The sequence below is a fragment of the Podarcis cretensis genome (assembly GCF_951804945.1).
Source record: "Podarcis cretensis genome assembly, chromosome: 7".
Classification (NCBI taxonomy): Eukaryota; Metazoa; Chordata; class Lepidosauria; order Squamata; family Lacertidae; genus Podarcis; species Podarcis cretensis.
The window spans coordinates 13709056-13723979 of record NC_137176.1 but is presented as its reverse complement, the minus strand read 5'-3'; the positions used below and the strand labels follow the sequence as shown (position 1 = coordinate 13723979).

Sequence of the window (14924 nt, the reverse complement as noted above, 5' to 3'; positions counted from 1 at the left end):
TTCACAAAAAGAAATAACATTTAACAACAATTCCCCATTGAATCCAAACTTGAGAAACTCTGGCTAGTTAAAATGAAACAAACCAGTATCTGAAACCCCCTGTTTCTTTCGTGTATATCTGTAAAATGACATATAACCTGATGGTGCTATATATAAAAAAATGTGAAAAACTGTGGTGTGCTTAAATCCCTATTTCCTGGCACAGCAAAAATTAACCAGGCTATGGCTGAAATGTGCTTTGGCTGCAGGAGTTCGTACCAGGAGAAGGTAAAATAAGGAGACTGTAAGCATCAGGGTCTAGATCAGGCATAGGCAAACTCATCCCTCCAAATGTTTTTGGGACTACAACTCCCATCATCCCTAGCTAACAGGGCCAGTGGTCAGGGATGATGGGAATTGTAGTCTCAAAAAACATCTGGAGGGCCAAGTTTGCCTATGGCTGGTCTAGATGTTAACGGTGTTCTCTTTAATCAAACTGAATTTATTTAACAAAACGGTGAAGGCCTCTCAACCACCTATAACAGGATAGTCAGACACTGTTGAGTCTCCAGGTCAAAACTACTTATAGCTGTTTATTTCCCCAGATAAGATGTAATCTTATGGTATACAGACTTCTTGAGCAGTGTGACATTGAACTCAGTGAAGCTTCCTTCAGAGTAGAAATGTATAGGAATCCACTATTATTTGGGTAACAATGGGCATCTATAGGATGGCCTTATTAAGGATGAAAGCGACTGTAAAAGGCCACCTAAGATGAATTATAAATGGAACACAACAGCTGTTATCATGAGCCTATTTTTGAAACTTCCTTTTGCAGATCCCAGATGTTCTCTTACAAATAGCATTACTAAGCCAATCCCTGTACTTTTAGTGGTATATGTATATTTTTTTGTATACTACAGCTACACAGATGGCAGCTGCGGCCAGTTTTAAAGCGATGCTAAACTAGACAGGCATTCCATTCCTTTGCTGTTAATGTTTATGCATGTCTCACTAACTAAAATGCTCTGAGAAAGCCTGTGATCCAAAGCAAGGAGAGAGAAATGAAAGCAGACTTACTCCTCTTGCCTTTTCAGCATTTCACCATTATAAAGTTTGAATGCACTACTTTTATAAACAGGTTAGTTAGTCCTACTAGCGTGAATTATGTTATTGTTTATAGATACAACTTAGTGGAATTTTGATATATCTGATGTAAAATTGCGGGGGATGTGGGTGGCGCCGTGGGTTAAACCACAGAGCCTAGGACTTGCCGATCGTAAGGTTGACGGTTCAAATCCCCGCGGCGGGGTGAGCTCCCATTGCTCTGTCCCAGCTCCTGCCAACCTAGCAGTTCAAAGGCACGTCAAAGTGCAAGTAGATAAATAGGTATCACTCCAGCGGGAAGGTAAACAGCATTTCCCTGCGCTGCTCTGGTTCGCCAGAAGTGGCTTAGTCATGGTGCCCACATGACCCAGAAGCTGTACGCCTGCTCCCTCAGCTAATAAAGCAAGATGAGCGCCGCAACCCCAGTCGGTCACAACTGGACCTAATGGTCAGGGGTCCCTTTACCTTTACCTTTACCTTTACCTTTACCTTTACCTTTACCTTTACCTTTACCAATGTGTTGTATGTGGGGCAGCGCTTGAAGATTGTGCAATTACTCTGAATAAAGTTGCCAGGATTTTAATTGGAATGGCTTGCTAAGAACATATCTTGCCAATTTCAAGAGATCTACACTAGTTACCAGTTTTGTTTTCATGCTCCGTTCAAAGTGTTGGTTTTAACCTTTTGAAGCCCTTTGTGGCTTGGGACTTGGGTAGCTTCTACTATACTATACAGTGGTACCTCGGGTTAAGTACTTAATTCGTTCTGGAGGTCCGTACTTAACCTGAACCTGTTCTTAACCTGAAGCACCACTTTAGCTAATGGGGCCTCCTGCTGCCGTTGCGCCGCCGCTGCACAATTTCTGTTCTCATCCTGAAGCAAAGTTCTTAACCCGAGGTACTATTTCTGGGTTAGCGGAGTCTGTAACCTGAAGCATATGTAACCCAAGGTACAACTGTACTTCTCAAACATTAAGAACTTTCCCTGAGGTCCTAGTTCCACCATGACCAGTTATCAAGCAGGAAGCCACCAAATATTGGACTATTTATCTATGACTTCCCAGTTGCGATACTAGCTCCCCAAGACAGTTTGTTCCTTTTAGGAGTCAGGTTAAGACATTTTTAGGATGCAATCCTACAAGTTCTGCTGAGTTGAGTGACTTAGGGTGCTGTGGATCTCTTGCTGAGCCAAGAGGTTCCTGGCTCAGTCAGCATTAAGTCTGCAAACGTGGTTCAGCTGAAGAGACAGTGGCGTAATTTGCTCATCCAGGCTCAGTCAGGGCTTTTCTGCTTGAGCTGGCTGAAGTGAGTTCAGTGTAAGTTGCAAAAAGGGGGGGGGGTGCAGGGGCATGAAGGTGGGGAGATCAGTAAGTAGGGACTTAAGCTGGATCCTAACTCTGTTCAACTCAGTCATGTGACCTGGCAAAAAGTCAAGCTTTACTTTCAAGGCTTGTTCTGTTTCTGATAGGCATGGGGCTGCACAGCCAGCAGTAGTCTCGCTCCTCAACAAGGTTTGGACCCAGCATAAAATTACACCAGCTTGCTTTATGCCATCTTCTTGTGTATAGGACTGTTCCCTTATTCAATGAGACATTTTTAATGAATATTTTTTTGAACAGTGCAAGGAAGATGAACAGACAACTCCCCACTGGCGCACGTTCAAGGCACGCACAACCGCTGACATCCCACCAATGTGTGTGGTGCCTCAGAATGCAATAACTACACACATGGGGAATTGCTTGTATTTTAAAACACTAGAATTGAAACATTCTACTCTGCTGTTTAAATTCAGATTTGATTGCACTGTTTTATTGTTTTTTAATTGTTTAATTGGTTTTTGTTTTCATCTGCAATGCAAGCCACCTTGGGATAAATATTTATCGAAGCAAACATAATGGTAATTCCCAAGGAGACCCCAAAGATCCATCATTAGTTACCTCATATCAACCAATATTGTTAATGAATGTTGATTGTAATATGTTTACTAGTCTATCAGCTGAGTATTTGAATACTATTTTACACTACCTCGCTTCATGCCAGCCTCTCGTGCATAGGCTTTCTTGCTTAAAATTGTATGCTGTTGTATATGAAAACTTTTGGAGACTACAACTAGTATAACTGTTAAGGCACATTCTAGCAAAAGTGACTCAATAGAAGTTGAATAAGTAGCCTTCTTCATCCCACAAAATTAGACTTGGGAAAGAGAAAGGCATGGGAAGGACCATGCGCAAGCTTAAACAGAACCATAGCTCAACCTAAGAATCCGTTTTATATCAAATACACTATTTAAAGAAAATAGCTTATGCCTTTGATTTAGTGCTTCCCACAACACAGGGAAACCACAGCCAACCCTGATGGTCTGTACGATTATCATTTGAGGCCAAGCTCTCAATTTCAAGTGTGCAGAAAGCACTTCACCTCTGAAGCTGCCTGATACTGTGCAGTCATGAGGCTAGCTTTTATTCGTTGTGCCAGATAGTAAATAATTTATTTCCCTCCCCAAATAGTAGCGAGTCCTGCTTGATGTGCAGTTGTGTAGACATGGTTCTAGGCAAGGCTCCATAATTCATGATTGCATTCCATTATACCACATTTTTTTTGAAGCCTTAAAAGTATGTAGCATGAGAATGTATTGATTCCGCCCCCGCCCCCTTTGGTTCTCCTTTTACAGAGTAATCTGTTCATTAGTGTTCATTTGAAAAAAATTCAAGCTTACATTGTATTGGTATTACATCATATTTGGAATTAGGCAGAATAAATTCTGCCTTATGCTAACTGTTTACTAAGAAGATAACACCCTTAAGTGCCATGTAATTGTGACAATTTGAGTACCTTTTGAAAATAATTGGCTTCTTACTCATAGAATAATAGCACTGTAGAGTAGGGTCAGCTAGTCCCACCACCTGCTATGCAGGAATAGCAACACACCGTCTCCCATCCAATTTGAAACCAGGTCGGACCCTGCTTAGCTTTGCAAATGTGTTAGCAGTTTTATTGCTGCGCCCTTGGAATAAGCTTTTATTTCCCAGAATGTGTTTGTTCACAAGGAAAAGGAAGTAAAAATACTACTGCCCAGGGGCAAATATAGCCTTTCTAGGCAAGGTGCTTGAGAAGGTGGTGGTAGTCTAGCTTCAGGCATGCTTGGAGGAAACTGGTTACTCGGATCCATTCAAGTCTGGCTTCATGCCTGGCCATGGTACTGAAACTGTATTGTTTGCCCTTGTTGATGCCATTTGTTGGGAGAGAACGTCAATATCATATACCCTACATAATGCTTGGATCCTGACAGTGGCTCCTTCCATCTGTACATTAAGCCCAAGTTTTGATAGTTCATGAACACTATGGTTACTATATTTCTGATTCCAGATGATAATATTCAGGTTGATTGCTAAGTGCACAAATTTCAAACACTGCATTTTAAGGAACTGCCAATATTGATTTATGCAAATATCAAATTATCAAAAAAGCAATTGGACTGTATTAGGAATATCAAATAGAAAGCTTTAATTAAACCATCATAATACAATAATCAAAACAATAAAAGTCCCTTGGTATCTCCTTAAACAATGAAAAATTATTCAACAGGTATATTCTGAAAGTGGAGCAGTAATGAATTCTTATTACATAGCAAGCATTTAAATCAATTACTGCTAAACTAATTTGAATCAAAATCTTGAAATGCAATACAGTGCATAGTAAACACATGATTTAATTCATGCCTTAGGCCCTACATGTTCTGTGTTTTGTATCTCTTCATCTACCTTCTTATTCCCTTTCTCCCACCATGCTTAAAGATGCATTTTCTTGCAAAATACAGTATTTCCAATGGCTGCTATTGTAGAAAACTGGTAACACACAAAGTAAAAATTATATGGAAATCAAATGTCTTGAAATCAACACCCACATTTTCACTGTGTACAGTAACACCCATTTGTCTTTCCTGTAAAACAAGTTTTTATATACGTACTGTTCCTACAGATGTAAGGGAGGTAGAAGTCCCCCCCCCCTTTATTTCCTCCTTTCTCTTGCAGCCTCCTATGGCACCCAAATCTGCTCTGGATGGTTGTAGTACATGCTGGAACAGCATTCAATGTTTCTCAAACTTGGGTCTCCAGCTGTTGATGTACTCCAACTACCATCATCCATATCTGAAAGAGCGTCTCCACCCCCATCGTCCAGCCCGGACACTAAAGTCCAGTGCTGAGGGCCTTCTGGCAGTTTCTGCACTGCGAGAAGTGAGGTTACAGGGAACCAGGCAGAGGGCCTTCTCAGTGATGGCGCCTGCCCTGTGGAACACCCTCCCAGTAGATGTCAAGGCAATAAGCAACTATTTTACTTTTAAAAGACAACTAAGGGCAGCCCTGTTTCGGGAAGTTTTTAATGTTTGATGCTGTATTGTTTTTAATATTCGGTTGGAAGCTGCCAAGAGTGGCTGGGGAAACCCAGCCAGATGGGTGGGATATAAATAATAAATTATTATTATTATTATTATTATTATTATTATTATTATTATTATTTATTATTATTATACTTAGGCAGACCAATGGTCAGGAATAATAAGAGTCGTACCAAACAACAGCTGGAGACCCACGTTTGAGAAACACTGGCATGGGTGGTAATTCTGAGGGAACAGGAAATTGCTGAAAATGGCATAACCCCTATGAAAAGGAGCTTCCACCGGATCTAAATAACTTCTGTGAACTGAAGGAGACCTTCTGTTTATGGAACAGAAATTCTGGATCGAACACAATGGAAACTTCTGATTTGCTAAGGTGGCGCTGTGGGTTAAAGCCTCAGTGCCTAGGGCTTGCCGATCGAAAGGTCGGCGGTTCGAATCCCTGCGGCGGGGTGCGCTCCCGCTGCTCGGTCCCAGCGCCTGCCAACCTAGCAGCTCGAAAGCACCTCCGGGTGCAAGTAGATAAATAGGGACCGCTTACCAGCGGGAAGGTAAACGGCGTTTCCGTGTGCGGCTCTGGCTCGCCAGAGCAGCGATGTCACGCTGGCCACGTGACCCAGAAGTGTCTCCGGACAGCGCTGGCCCCTGGCCTCTTGAGTGAGATGGGCGCACCAACCCCAGAGTCTGGCAAGACTGGCCCTTACGGGCAGGGGTACCTTTACCTTTACCTATGAGCAAACTTTAAAGCAACGTACAGTCCTGCTATAGTTTTATAATGTAGTGCTTTTAATTCCAACTGGTTGCACCAAACACTATCCTGTTTTGATTTTCAAGGTGAAAGTGGTGCTTTCAAATGGTAAATGGAAATATGCCACCACCACCCCTCAAAAAAAAATTAGGAGAAAATACTCCCCCCCCAAAAAAAAAAGCCGTTTATAAGAAAATACATCTCATTCTTTTTTTACTGCTATTGCTTTCCCTGCCAGAGGGATGGAGAACCTCAGGCCGGGGATGGGGGGCAAAAACAGGCCCCTTTAACTAGCCCTTGGGGTTTTTCCTAGCCTATATACCCTCCTGAGCCAGACCCCTTGCTGGCTTGGCACCCTTCTTTGCGTGCTTTGCCTGGCTTGAATGTGTTTTTGGACGCTAATCGTGCTCTCCTGGCTTGTCTGAATGGTCTGAGGCAGTATAAGGCACCTTCATGTGTTCCTAACGTAGACTTAACCCCAATGCAGTCTGGAGGAATGACTAAATTCTAAAGGTTCCTAGGACCCAGTCATTTCAATTGCCCATTGTGTGTTTGGCAGGGGTGTGGGGGCAGGGACGACAACAACCCTTTTGGAAGAGGACTTCTTCATATCCGAATTGCACGGGAAATCTCAACTCGTCATGTGAGAAATAATAGAAGCAGCAGGGAGATCCCTGTTGAGAACACTGCACCTTTGCACAGGCAGACAGGAGTTGCTACATTAAATACACAATCCCAGAGTTGCTATTGTATCTCCTTCATGTAATCATGGCACACAGTTTGTATTATTTCTATAGGAAGCATATGCATAGTAAATGCCTAGTGTAAAAGCTGACAGGATTTTGTGGATGCACAGACGCCTTCCCTACTGATTCCTTGAATATGCACCGACTGCAGCTTGTTATCATACTTACAGGCCATTTGCTAGTACGCAGTAAGGTACCCCCCTGCCCATACGGGCAGTGGCGTAGCGTGGGCGTGCAGGGGGGGCTGGCCGCACCGGGCGCAACATCTGGGGGTTAGGGTTAGGGGTAGGGTTAGGGGGCGCAAATCCACGGGTTAGGGGGCGCAAATCCACGGGTTAGGGGGCGCAAATTACTTGCCTTGCCCTGGGTGCTGACAACCCACGCTACGCCACTGCATACGGGCCAGTCGTGTCCGACTCTAGGGTTGTGCGCCCATCTCACTTAAGAGGCCGGGGGCCAGCACTGTCCAGATACATTTCCGGGTCACGTGGCCAGCGTGACGAAGCTGCTCTGGCGAGCCAGCACCAGCGCAACACACGGAAACGCCGTTTACCTTCCCACTATAAAGTGGTACCTATTTATCTACTTGCACTTAAGAGTGCTTTCGAACTGCTAGGTGGGCAGGAGCTGGGACCAAACGATGGGAGCTCACCCCGCCATGGGGATTCGAACTGCCGACCATACGATCGGCAAGTCCTAGGTGCTGAGGTCTTACCCACAGCGCCACCCGCATACGCAGTAAGAAGCGTCTAAATGCCAGTTAACACTTGAACCTGTTCATTTTCTGTGAAGCATTATTTAACCACGTTTCAGCCTTATTATTCCACCAGTGGTTTTTCGAGGCTGCTTTACATCTGATCCATCATCAATGAATAAGCAACAAGAAAAAGTGGGAAAGCAGGTTGCATTATTTACTATCCAAAGCTCAGGAGAAAAAAACAAGACTGTTAACCTGGTACCTAGTAGAAAAGAACATGGCACCGCAAAGATGTTTGTTCAGAATATTCTGTAGTTGAGGATATCCTGAAGTCAAGGTGCCGCCACAAAAAAGGCCTAGCCTGCCTGGTAACAAACCTACTTAACTTCCAAAGGCAGAGGCAGCCTAAAATAAGCTCTCAGATAATTATCTTAGCAGATTGATGTGTTCATATGAGGGGGGCAACCCCTTTAGGCATTTTGGTACCTAACCATTTAGATTTATATGTCTTGACACCAGCACCTCCTGCTAAATTAAAGCAGCAATACTTTCTAGATGTAAAAGTTCTTAATACTATTCGTTTTTTATATAAAAAAATAAATAGCTAAATATTAAATTCATGCCTAGTATACAAACTGGAAATCAGATCTGGTGAATAATTCATTAGGGTACAAAGGGGAGGAAGTAATAGTGGAATTATCCTTGTAGAAGTGTTAACACCATTAAACTGAGACTTAACTTCTTTAGCACTGCCTTTCCCCCACCCCTCCTTCATGACAAAGGACTGTAAAAATCTCCAAGAGCAAGTCCTACGTTTCATTTCTTCTTTTCAAAAAACCACACAGGCTTCAGCCTTCTTCTTCATCTAGCTTCTATGTTACACACACACACACACACACACACACGATACACAGCTCTGGCTTTTGTCTTTTCTTACTACCAGCAAGTTGAAGGAGGGGCCCCCTCACCCATTTGCTATCTGGCACAGAGCCACTTCCTTTCTTACCATACTTAAGAGACCTGTCTGACTATTGAACCGTTGCTTAGATTTTTAACACTTGCTGGATCCAGGAATTAGAAGGGTCTTGGTGTACAGCCCTCTCTGCCCCCTCCCCTCCCCAACTCACAACAATACAGTACTTTGAATTTGTGACAACAGCAAATGTGTAAGGCTAGGATCAAAATGACTGCCCAGCTACTTCCATGCACTCAGAGATATTGGACATGTATTTTCTCGGACAGAGGCAACTTGAGCCACAGGAAGACAGTGTGGTGTAGTGAACAGTGTGTCAGGCTTGAACTCTGGAGATCTGAGTTCACACACATGTATGCTCAACTGTGAAACTCACTTTGGGTAGCCTCTGTCTCTCAGACTAACCTGTTTTACAAGGTTGTGAGAATAAAGTAGGGTGGCTTCCCTATGTACTTTGTCCTGAACTCTTTGAAGGTTTTTTTTTTAAAAAAAAAAACACCTCATGGAGCACATAGAGGCCATTCAAAGTATTTGGCAACATGTGCCACCTTTGGTATTGTGCATGTTGCAAAAGGAAATCTTAGAGTCACCATACATGAAAACAGAAAAGGTGTGTGTGAAAAATACAAGGGGAAGTTCCATGAAAGAAAACAATTTTGGCCATCAACCAAAAAAAGAAGAAACTTTAGACATTCCTTTCTTGAAACCAGGTCATCTATTTATATGCACTGTGAATTCTTGATAAAACCAGATGTGTAATCATGCCTTGCTTCTGTGTTACAGGAGCTATGCCTGTTCCAGACCAGCCATCGTCTTCTGACAAGACAAGTTCCCTTAGCCCTGTCCTGAATACATCTAACGGAGATGGATCTGAAACAGAGACCACATCTGCCATTCTGGCATCAGTCAAAGAACAAGTAAGCAACAGAGACAAATTTCAAATAAACCATGGTCCTATTATTACATTTTGTGTTATACACATGAGTTCTACCTGTTACTTGCTTGAGTAACTTTAAGGCGCAAAATATATTCTGAAAAATATTTTATTTCTTTAATCCACTTTCATTATTTTGTCACTGAGACATTGGTTTGAAGTCTTCATTTTTCTTCCTTGCCTTAAGGGAACTGAAAATTAGTATGCTATTCACTCAAAATGGTGAGTGTTCATACATTTATTTGCATTTGAATGTATGAAATGCAGATGGCATATGTTTTCCTTACTTTTTGCTATAGGTTTGAATGGGAAATTCTTAGGTGTGAAATAATTTGCTGGAACAATTTGTTTTCCTTTGCTTGGAATGATAATATCTGGACTTCCTCTTTTTTTTACTGTTATCTAGGCCAAGTTAGAATTTTTGTACTGAAAGCCATAAATCTGGGGAAGTTAAAGTAGTTTTGTTCTATTCCATGGAGAGCTACGTTGATAAACAGTTATAAGATTTTGACACATATCCTGGGCTTAATAGATAAGGGAGATAAATTTAAAGATGGAAGGGGTCTACAGTCAGTCAATGGCAGAATAAATACCAAAGGGAGTTTGTGCTTGCATGGTTGTCTCTGTTTCCTTGGTGCTTTATTTCATTTCCAAATTTCAGCATTAAACTTTTGGATTGACTGGACCTCGCTTTAGATTTTATGGCAGAAAACATTGTGCTGCCAAGCCAAAGCTCTAAGGTGTTTCTCATGTGCCCTGACGTGTATATTTGGGTGCATATGTAGATCCGTACCTGGTATTGCAATAAATGAAGGAACTCTTCAATACGTTGGGTTTCCTGTGCATGCAGTTTGGCTGGCTCTAGGTATTAAAAAGATGTCTTGGTTGACACTGGTGCACGTTTGAATACTAATGGGAACAATTAAGCTAAAGTTAAAGCATAACAGACACCATTGATTTCATTGGAGGAGCTGACCTAATGCTTTATTCTGTTCCATTGAAATCAATGAGGCACAATTTCGGTAAAGTACTTTTTTACTTAATTTTTACATGATCCAGCTAAAGTAATTTTAAGAACCAGATTTGCCTTGGAAAATAAATATTTTGAAAGTAGCTAAACAGGGTGGACATGTGTTATTATGTTAGGAGCTTGCTTTCTGCTCATATCTCTCCATGTGGCGAATGCCTGTGTGTCTTGCCTGCCTGCAGTGTCGCTTCTGAAAGTCACTTGACCTCTTGGCTCTGTTCCTCTACGTTTAAAGTTCTTTGAGAACCCATATGCAAAGTACTTTATCTGTCACTCCAGATTCTTTTGTTGGCACCTCTCACAGTAGGATATGAGAGCCTTTCTAGAGGAGCCAAGAATTATTAAAAGACTACATTTTTTTGTGCCAGAAAACCATAGCTTATGTAAGGTTTCAAACAGAGAAGAGTTTATGCTAAGCCCATGTTCTGTTTTCTGTATCAGCTGCTAGGATGTTCCCTGAAAAGTTTTCATAGCTTCTCCTTCAGGTTTTGCACATTCTAAGCTTCAATAAAAAACCTTTTGGGTAAGCTGTTACTATAAATGAGCGTGTGTGTGTGTGTGTGTGTGTGTGTGTGTGTGTATAGTCTCATTGCTGAAAGTGGGGAGGACAGGAAGCTGGTACTTTTTCATATACTGTGAATTACTGTAGCCATTGAACTGCTGTGGTTTAGGGTAAGGTGACCAGAAGTTCCCATTTCCCGGGGACAGTCCCCGGATTTACAAATCAGTCCCCATACAAAATCCACTGAAGTTGAAAAGTGTCCGCTGATTCATTGAAAAAAAATCTGGTAACCTTAGTTTAGGGTTCTCCAAAAGCACCTTGCAAGTATCTATAAATTGTGTCCTCATCACGGAGGGCACATGTTGTGGTGAGATCACTAAGACCGACCTCACTGTTTGTGTGGGTGGGATCGTTTGGATAGCCACAACAACCCGATTGGGTCCCTCGGTTGCTGGGGTAATTATGGCCAATGGGGTTGAGAGAATTTGCAGCCGGGAGGGGGACCTATTTATGCCGCTGAATGTTGCATCGAGCTTCCTCTTAGCGCCTCGTGCATCGGATCACCCACCCACCCTCCCTATATTTAGGGTCTTGCTATGACCTTGCTATGCCATCATGGGTCATCTGCTTTTGGGGGCAGGGGCCCAGTAGGAATTTTCCAATTTGGCTGATTGCCTGGTGCCACTTGGGTTTTGCCTGCTGCATAGCAAATCATCACAACTTTATAAGGTTTGGCTGTTAGGCATTGGTTCAAGGTGTGGTGGAGGGGAGGTTGTCACACCTGCCCCTCCCAATTTGTGATAGGGTACTCCATAGGGTATTCACCTTGCTTTTGTCTGATCCCCTTCCAGGGGTTAGGGCCACACCAGAGCACCTGGGAACATTTTGGGGTGAGGTTGCGTCTTTGATAGGACCAATGCTCTGTGAGGAGAATCAGAACTTACAGGGTTAAACAGTTCTGAGTGACGTCGCTGGGCTGATTTACGATGTTATTCTACTCATTAAAGACTATTGGAGATAAGAGAAAAGCCTGCATTCAGTTTGATTTATTTTTCCACACACAGCAACAGTTTTTCCCCATTGCGTGAACTCTGCTAGGACTAAGCTAAGAGAGCTGAAGTTGTTTTGATTGGCACAGACGGTTAGTGGCGCAGCAAGGAAGTGTGCCGGATGCCATTTTGACCCAACATGCTCCCCCGGTATGTTTACTCTTACTGACTTCTGCTAGTGTCCACTTGTCAGTGCTGCCCTGCCAGAGGTGTAGGTGCAGCTAGTCGAACCAATGCCTAAGCAAAGCACTCATATTCTGCAATCAATAAAGTTGTGGCCAAAATTATGCCAATACAGTGGTATCTCGGGTTAAGTACTTAATTCGTTCCGGAGGTTCGTTGTTAACCTGAAACTGTTCTTAACCTGAAGCACCACTTTAGCTAATGGGGCCTCCTGCTGCCGCTGCGCTGCCGGAGCCCGATTTCTGTTCTTATCCTGAAGCAAAGTTCTTAACCTGAAGCACTATTTCTGGGTTAGTGGAGTCTGTAACCTGAAGCATATGTAACCTGAAGCGTATGTAACCCGTGGTACCACTGTAACCTTAAACTAATATTGGTGTCAACTGTGTCTTTCTTTGGGAGGTCTTGGGGGTCTTTACACGCAACTGCACACCATGCAGACAGCAAGTGCTGCTTTTAAATCATTGACCTCTGTACACAAAGTGGGCATGTCCACTGTGGCTAACTTGCATCTTTTCTCCTTTCACTTTCAACACACATTGCTTCCCCTCCCCTGCAAATTTACTGAAATACCTGCAGTCCAGAAGAACAGATTGTGCAAACTCAGCTAGTTATATTGCACTCAGTGTATGCCCAGAGGCTTCATTCTCTTGTACCATGCAAGCAACTCCATTGCTACATTTTTCTCCGCAAGGTGATCTAGGTATGCTCCCTCCCCTTTCAACATCCTCTGCACTTCTTACAAAAAATAAAATAAAACCCTGGAATTGTGTTGATATACCAATAGTTTGGTAGCAAAAGCTGTGCAGGTGAAGTAAGTTATGCTCAGAGCTGCCTTTCCCTTGAGCTGCAGGCAATTTCATGACTATATTTCTCCTTTTGGTCAGTGGGTGCAAGGCATTCTGCATTGTGTCCAACTAATGTATGTTCAGAGAACACCCACTGAAATTAATGGTCCTGAGTTACTCATGTCATAGAATCATAGAGACCCTGAGGATCATCTGGTCCAACCCCCTGCAATGCAGGAAAATGCAGCTGTCCCTTACAGGGATCAAACCTGCAACCTTGGCATTATCAGCACCATGCTCTAACTGATTGAGCTATCCTGTCTTTTAATGTCAGTGGCTCTACTCTGAGTACAAGCTTCTGTGTATGCCCAGCGGCTTCCTTCCCCTATACCATGCAGGAAACTAAATGACTCTTTTTACTTTTGGCAAGGCACTCTGAATATGCTCAGAAGCTTCTTGCTTTGGTGTCACATGTGGCTCATTAATAACAGCAATGTCTGTTTTATTGCAAGGCTCTTGTGGATTGGTATAGGGAGTTCACTAGGTTGGAGAAGGCTGGCTTAGAAGGCTTCATCCAGCCATCTTTACCAAGTGCAGGATCCATGCATAAAAGGCCCTATTAAATATGGTGGTTAAAGCATGCAGTTCTCCACCCTTGATTGTAATGAACAGGACAATCAGTGCACACAGGAGATCAGATGCAAAAGTATTTGGATTGGAGAAGCTGCCCTGTTTTGTTAGCTGACAAATTCAGCATTCATAATTACATTATGATTTCTGTACAACCCAGTGCAGTGGCTAATTTGTTTAGCTCATAGCAGTGGGTTTTCTTTTTTCCTGCACAAAGGAATAAATTTGTGTTTTGTATTAATGGTGCTTCTGTAATTTCTCTGCTTAAGCCATTATTTGTTTTTGTAACCACTTGGGGGCTATGTTTGTTTTTCGCTTAGCTTGTTTGATTTTGATTACTGTGGGGATGAAACTTGGGTTCATCATTCAGTAATAAAAATCAGAGATATGGCTATACTTCCTCTAAATTCTTCAAATGCCGTCATGAATGGCAGGTGTTTCTTTCTGCAGGTTACTGGATTATATTATCACTAGAGGGCTGCAGTAAAGCCAGCATTTTGACACATAAATGAGAGGCTTCTAGTCAGATCCTATGCAAGTTTACCAGGAAGTAAGCCCTACTGAGTGCATTAGAGCAGGGGTCAGCAAACTTTTTCAGCAGGGGAGTGGTCCGCTGTCCCTCAGACCTTGTGGGGGGGCAGGACTATATTTTGGAAAAAAACAACGAACGAATTCCTATGCCCCACAGAGATGCTTTTTAAATAAAAGCACACATTCTACTCATGTAAAAACACCAGGCAGGCCCCACAAAAACCCAGAGATGCATTTTAAATAAAAGGACATATTCTACTCATGTAAAAACACACTGATTCCCAGATCGTCCATGGGCCAGAATTAGAAGGTGATTGGGCCAGATCCAGTCCCCGAGCCTTAGTTTGCCTACCCATGCATTAGAGCTTACTCCCATGTAGCTATGCATAGGATCATAACCTAGCCTCTTTACTGTTATCCACCTCATACACTGGCCAGGAGAGGAGAGTAAGAGAAGCTGGTACAAGAATCCTATTCTGATCCTCGGAAGGTGCAGCTATAATTGCAAGAAGCTGTTCTCCATTTGCTCTGGCAATGGCCGCTTTGTGAACAGCTGCTGCGGGAGAAAATGCCTGTGCCTCTGGCAAAGATAGCCACCACTGCTGCAGAGGACCAGATGGACTAATGGAGGGCAGGTG

General features: G+C 42.9%; 1 protein-coding gene across 6 annotated transcripts in view; it reads left to right on the top strand.

The window, feature by feature from the left end:
• The window catches only part of CTNND2 (catenin delta 2), a 528002-nt gene that overhangs the window by 56733 nt on the left and 456345 nt on the right, over positions 1-14924 (top strand). For all 6 annotated transcript variants that reach the window (XM_079984908.1, XM_079984909.1, XM_079984910.1 and 3 more), the window contains exon 2: positions 9429-9562. In XM_079984908.1, the coding sequence (XP_079841034.1) occupies positions 9429-9562 (134 nt within the window). The remainder of the gene's footprint in view (positions 1-9428; positions 9563-14924) is intronic.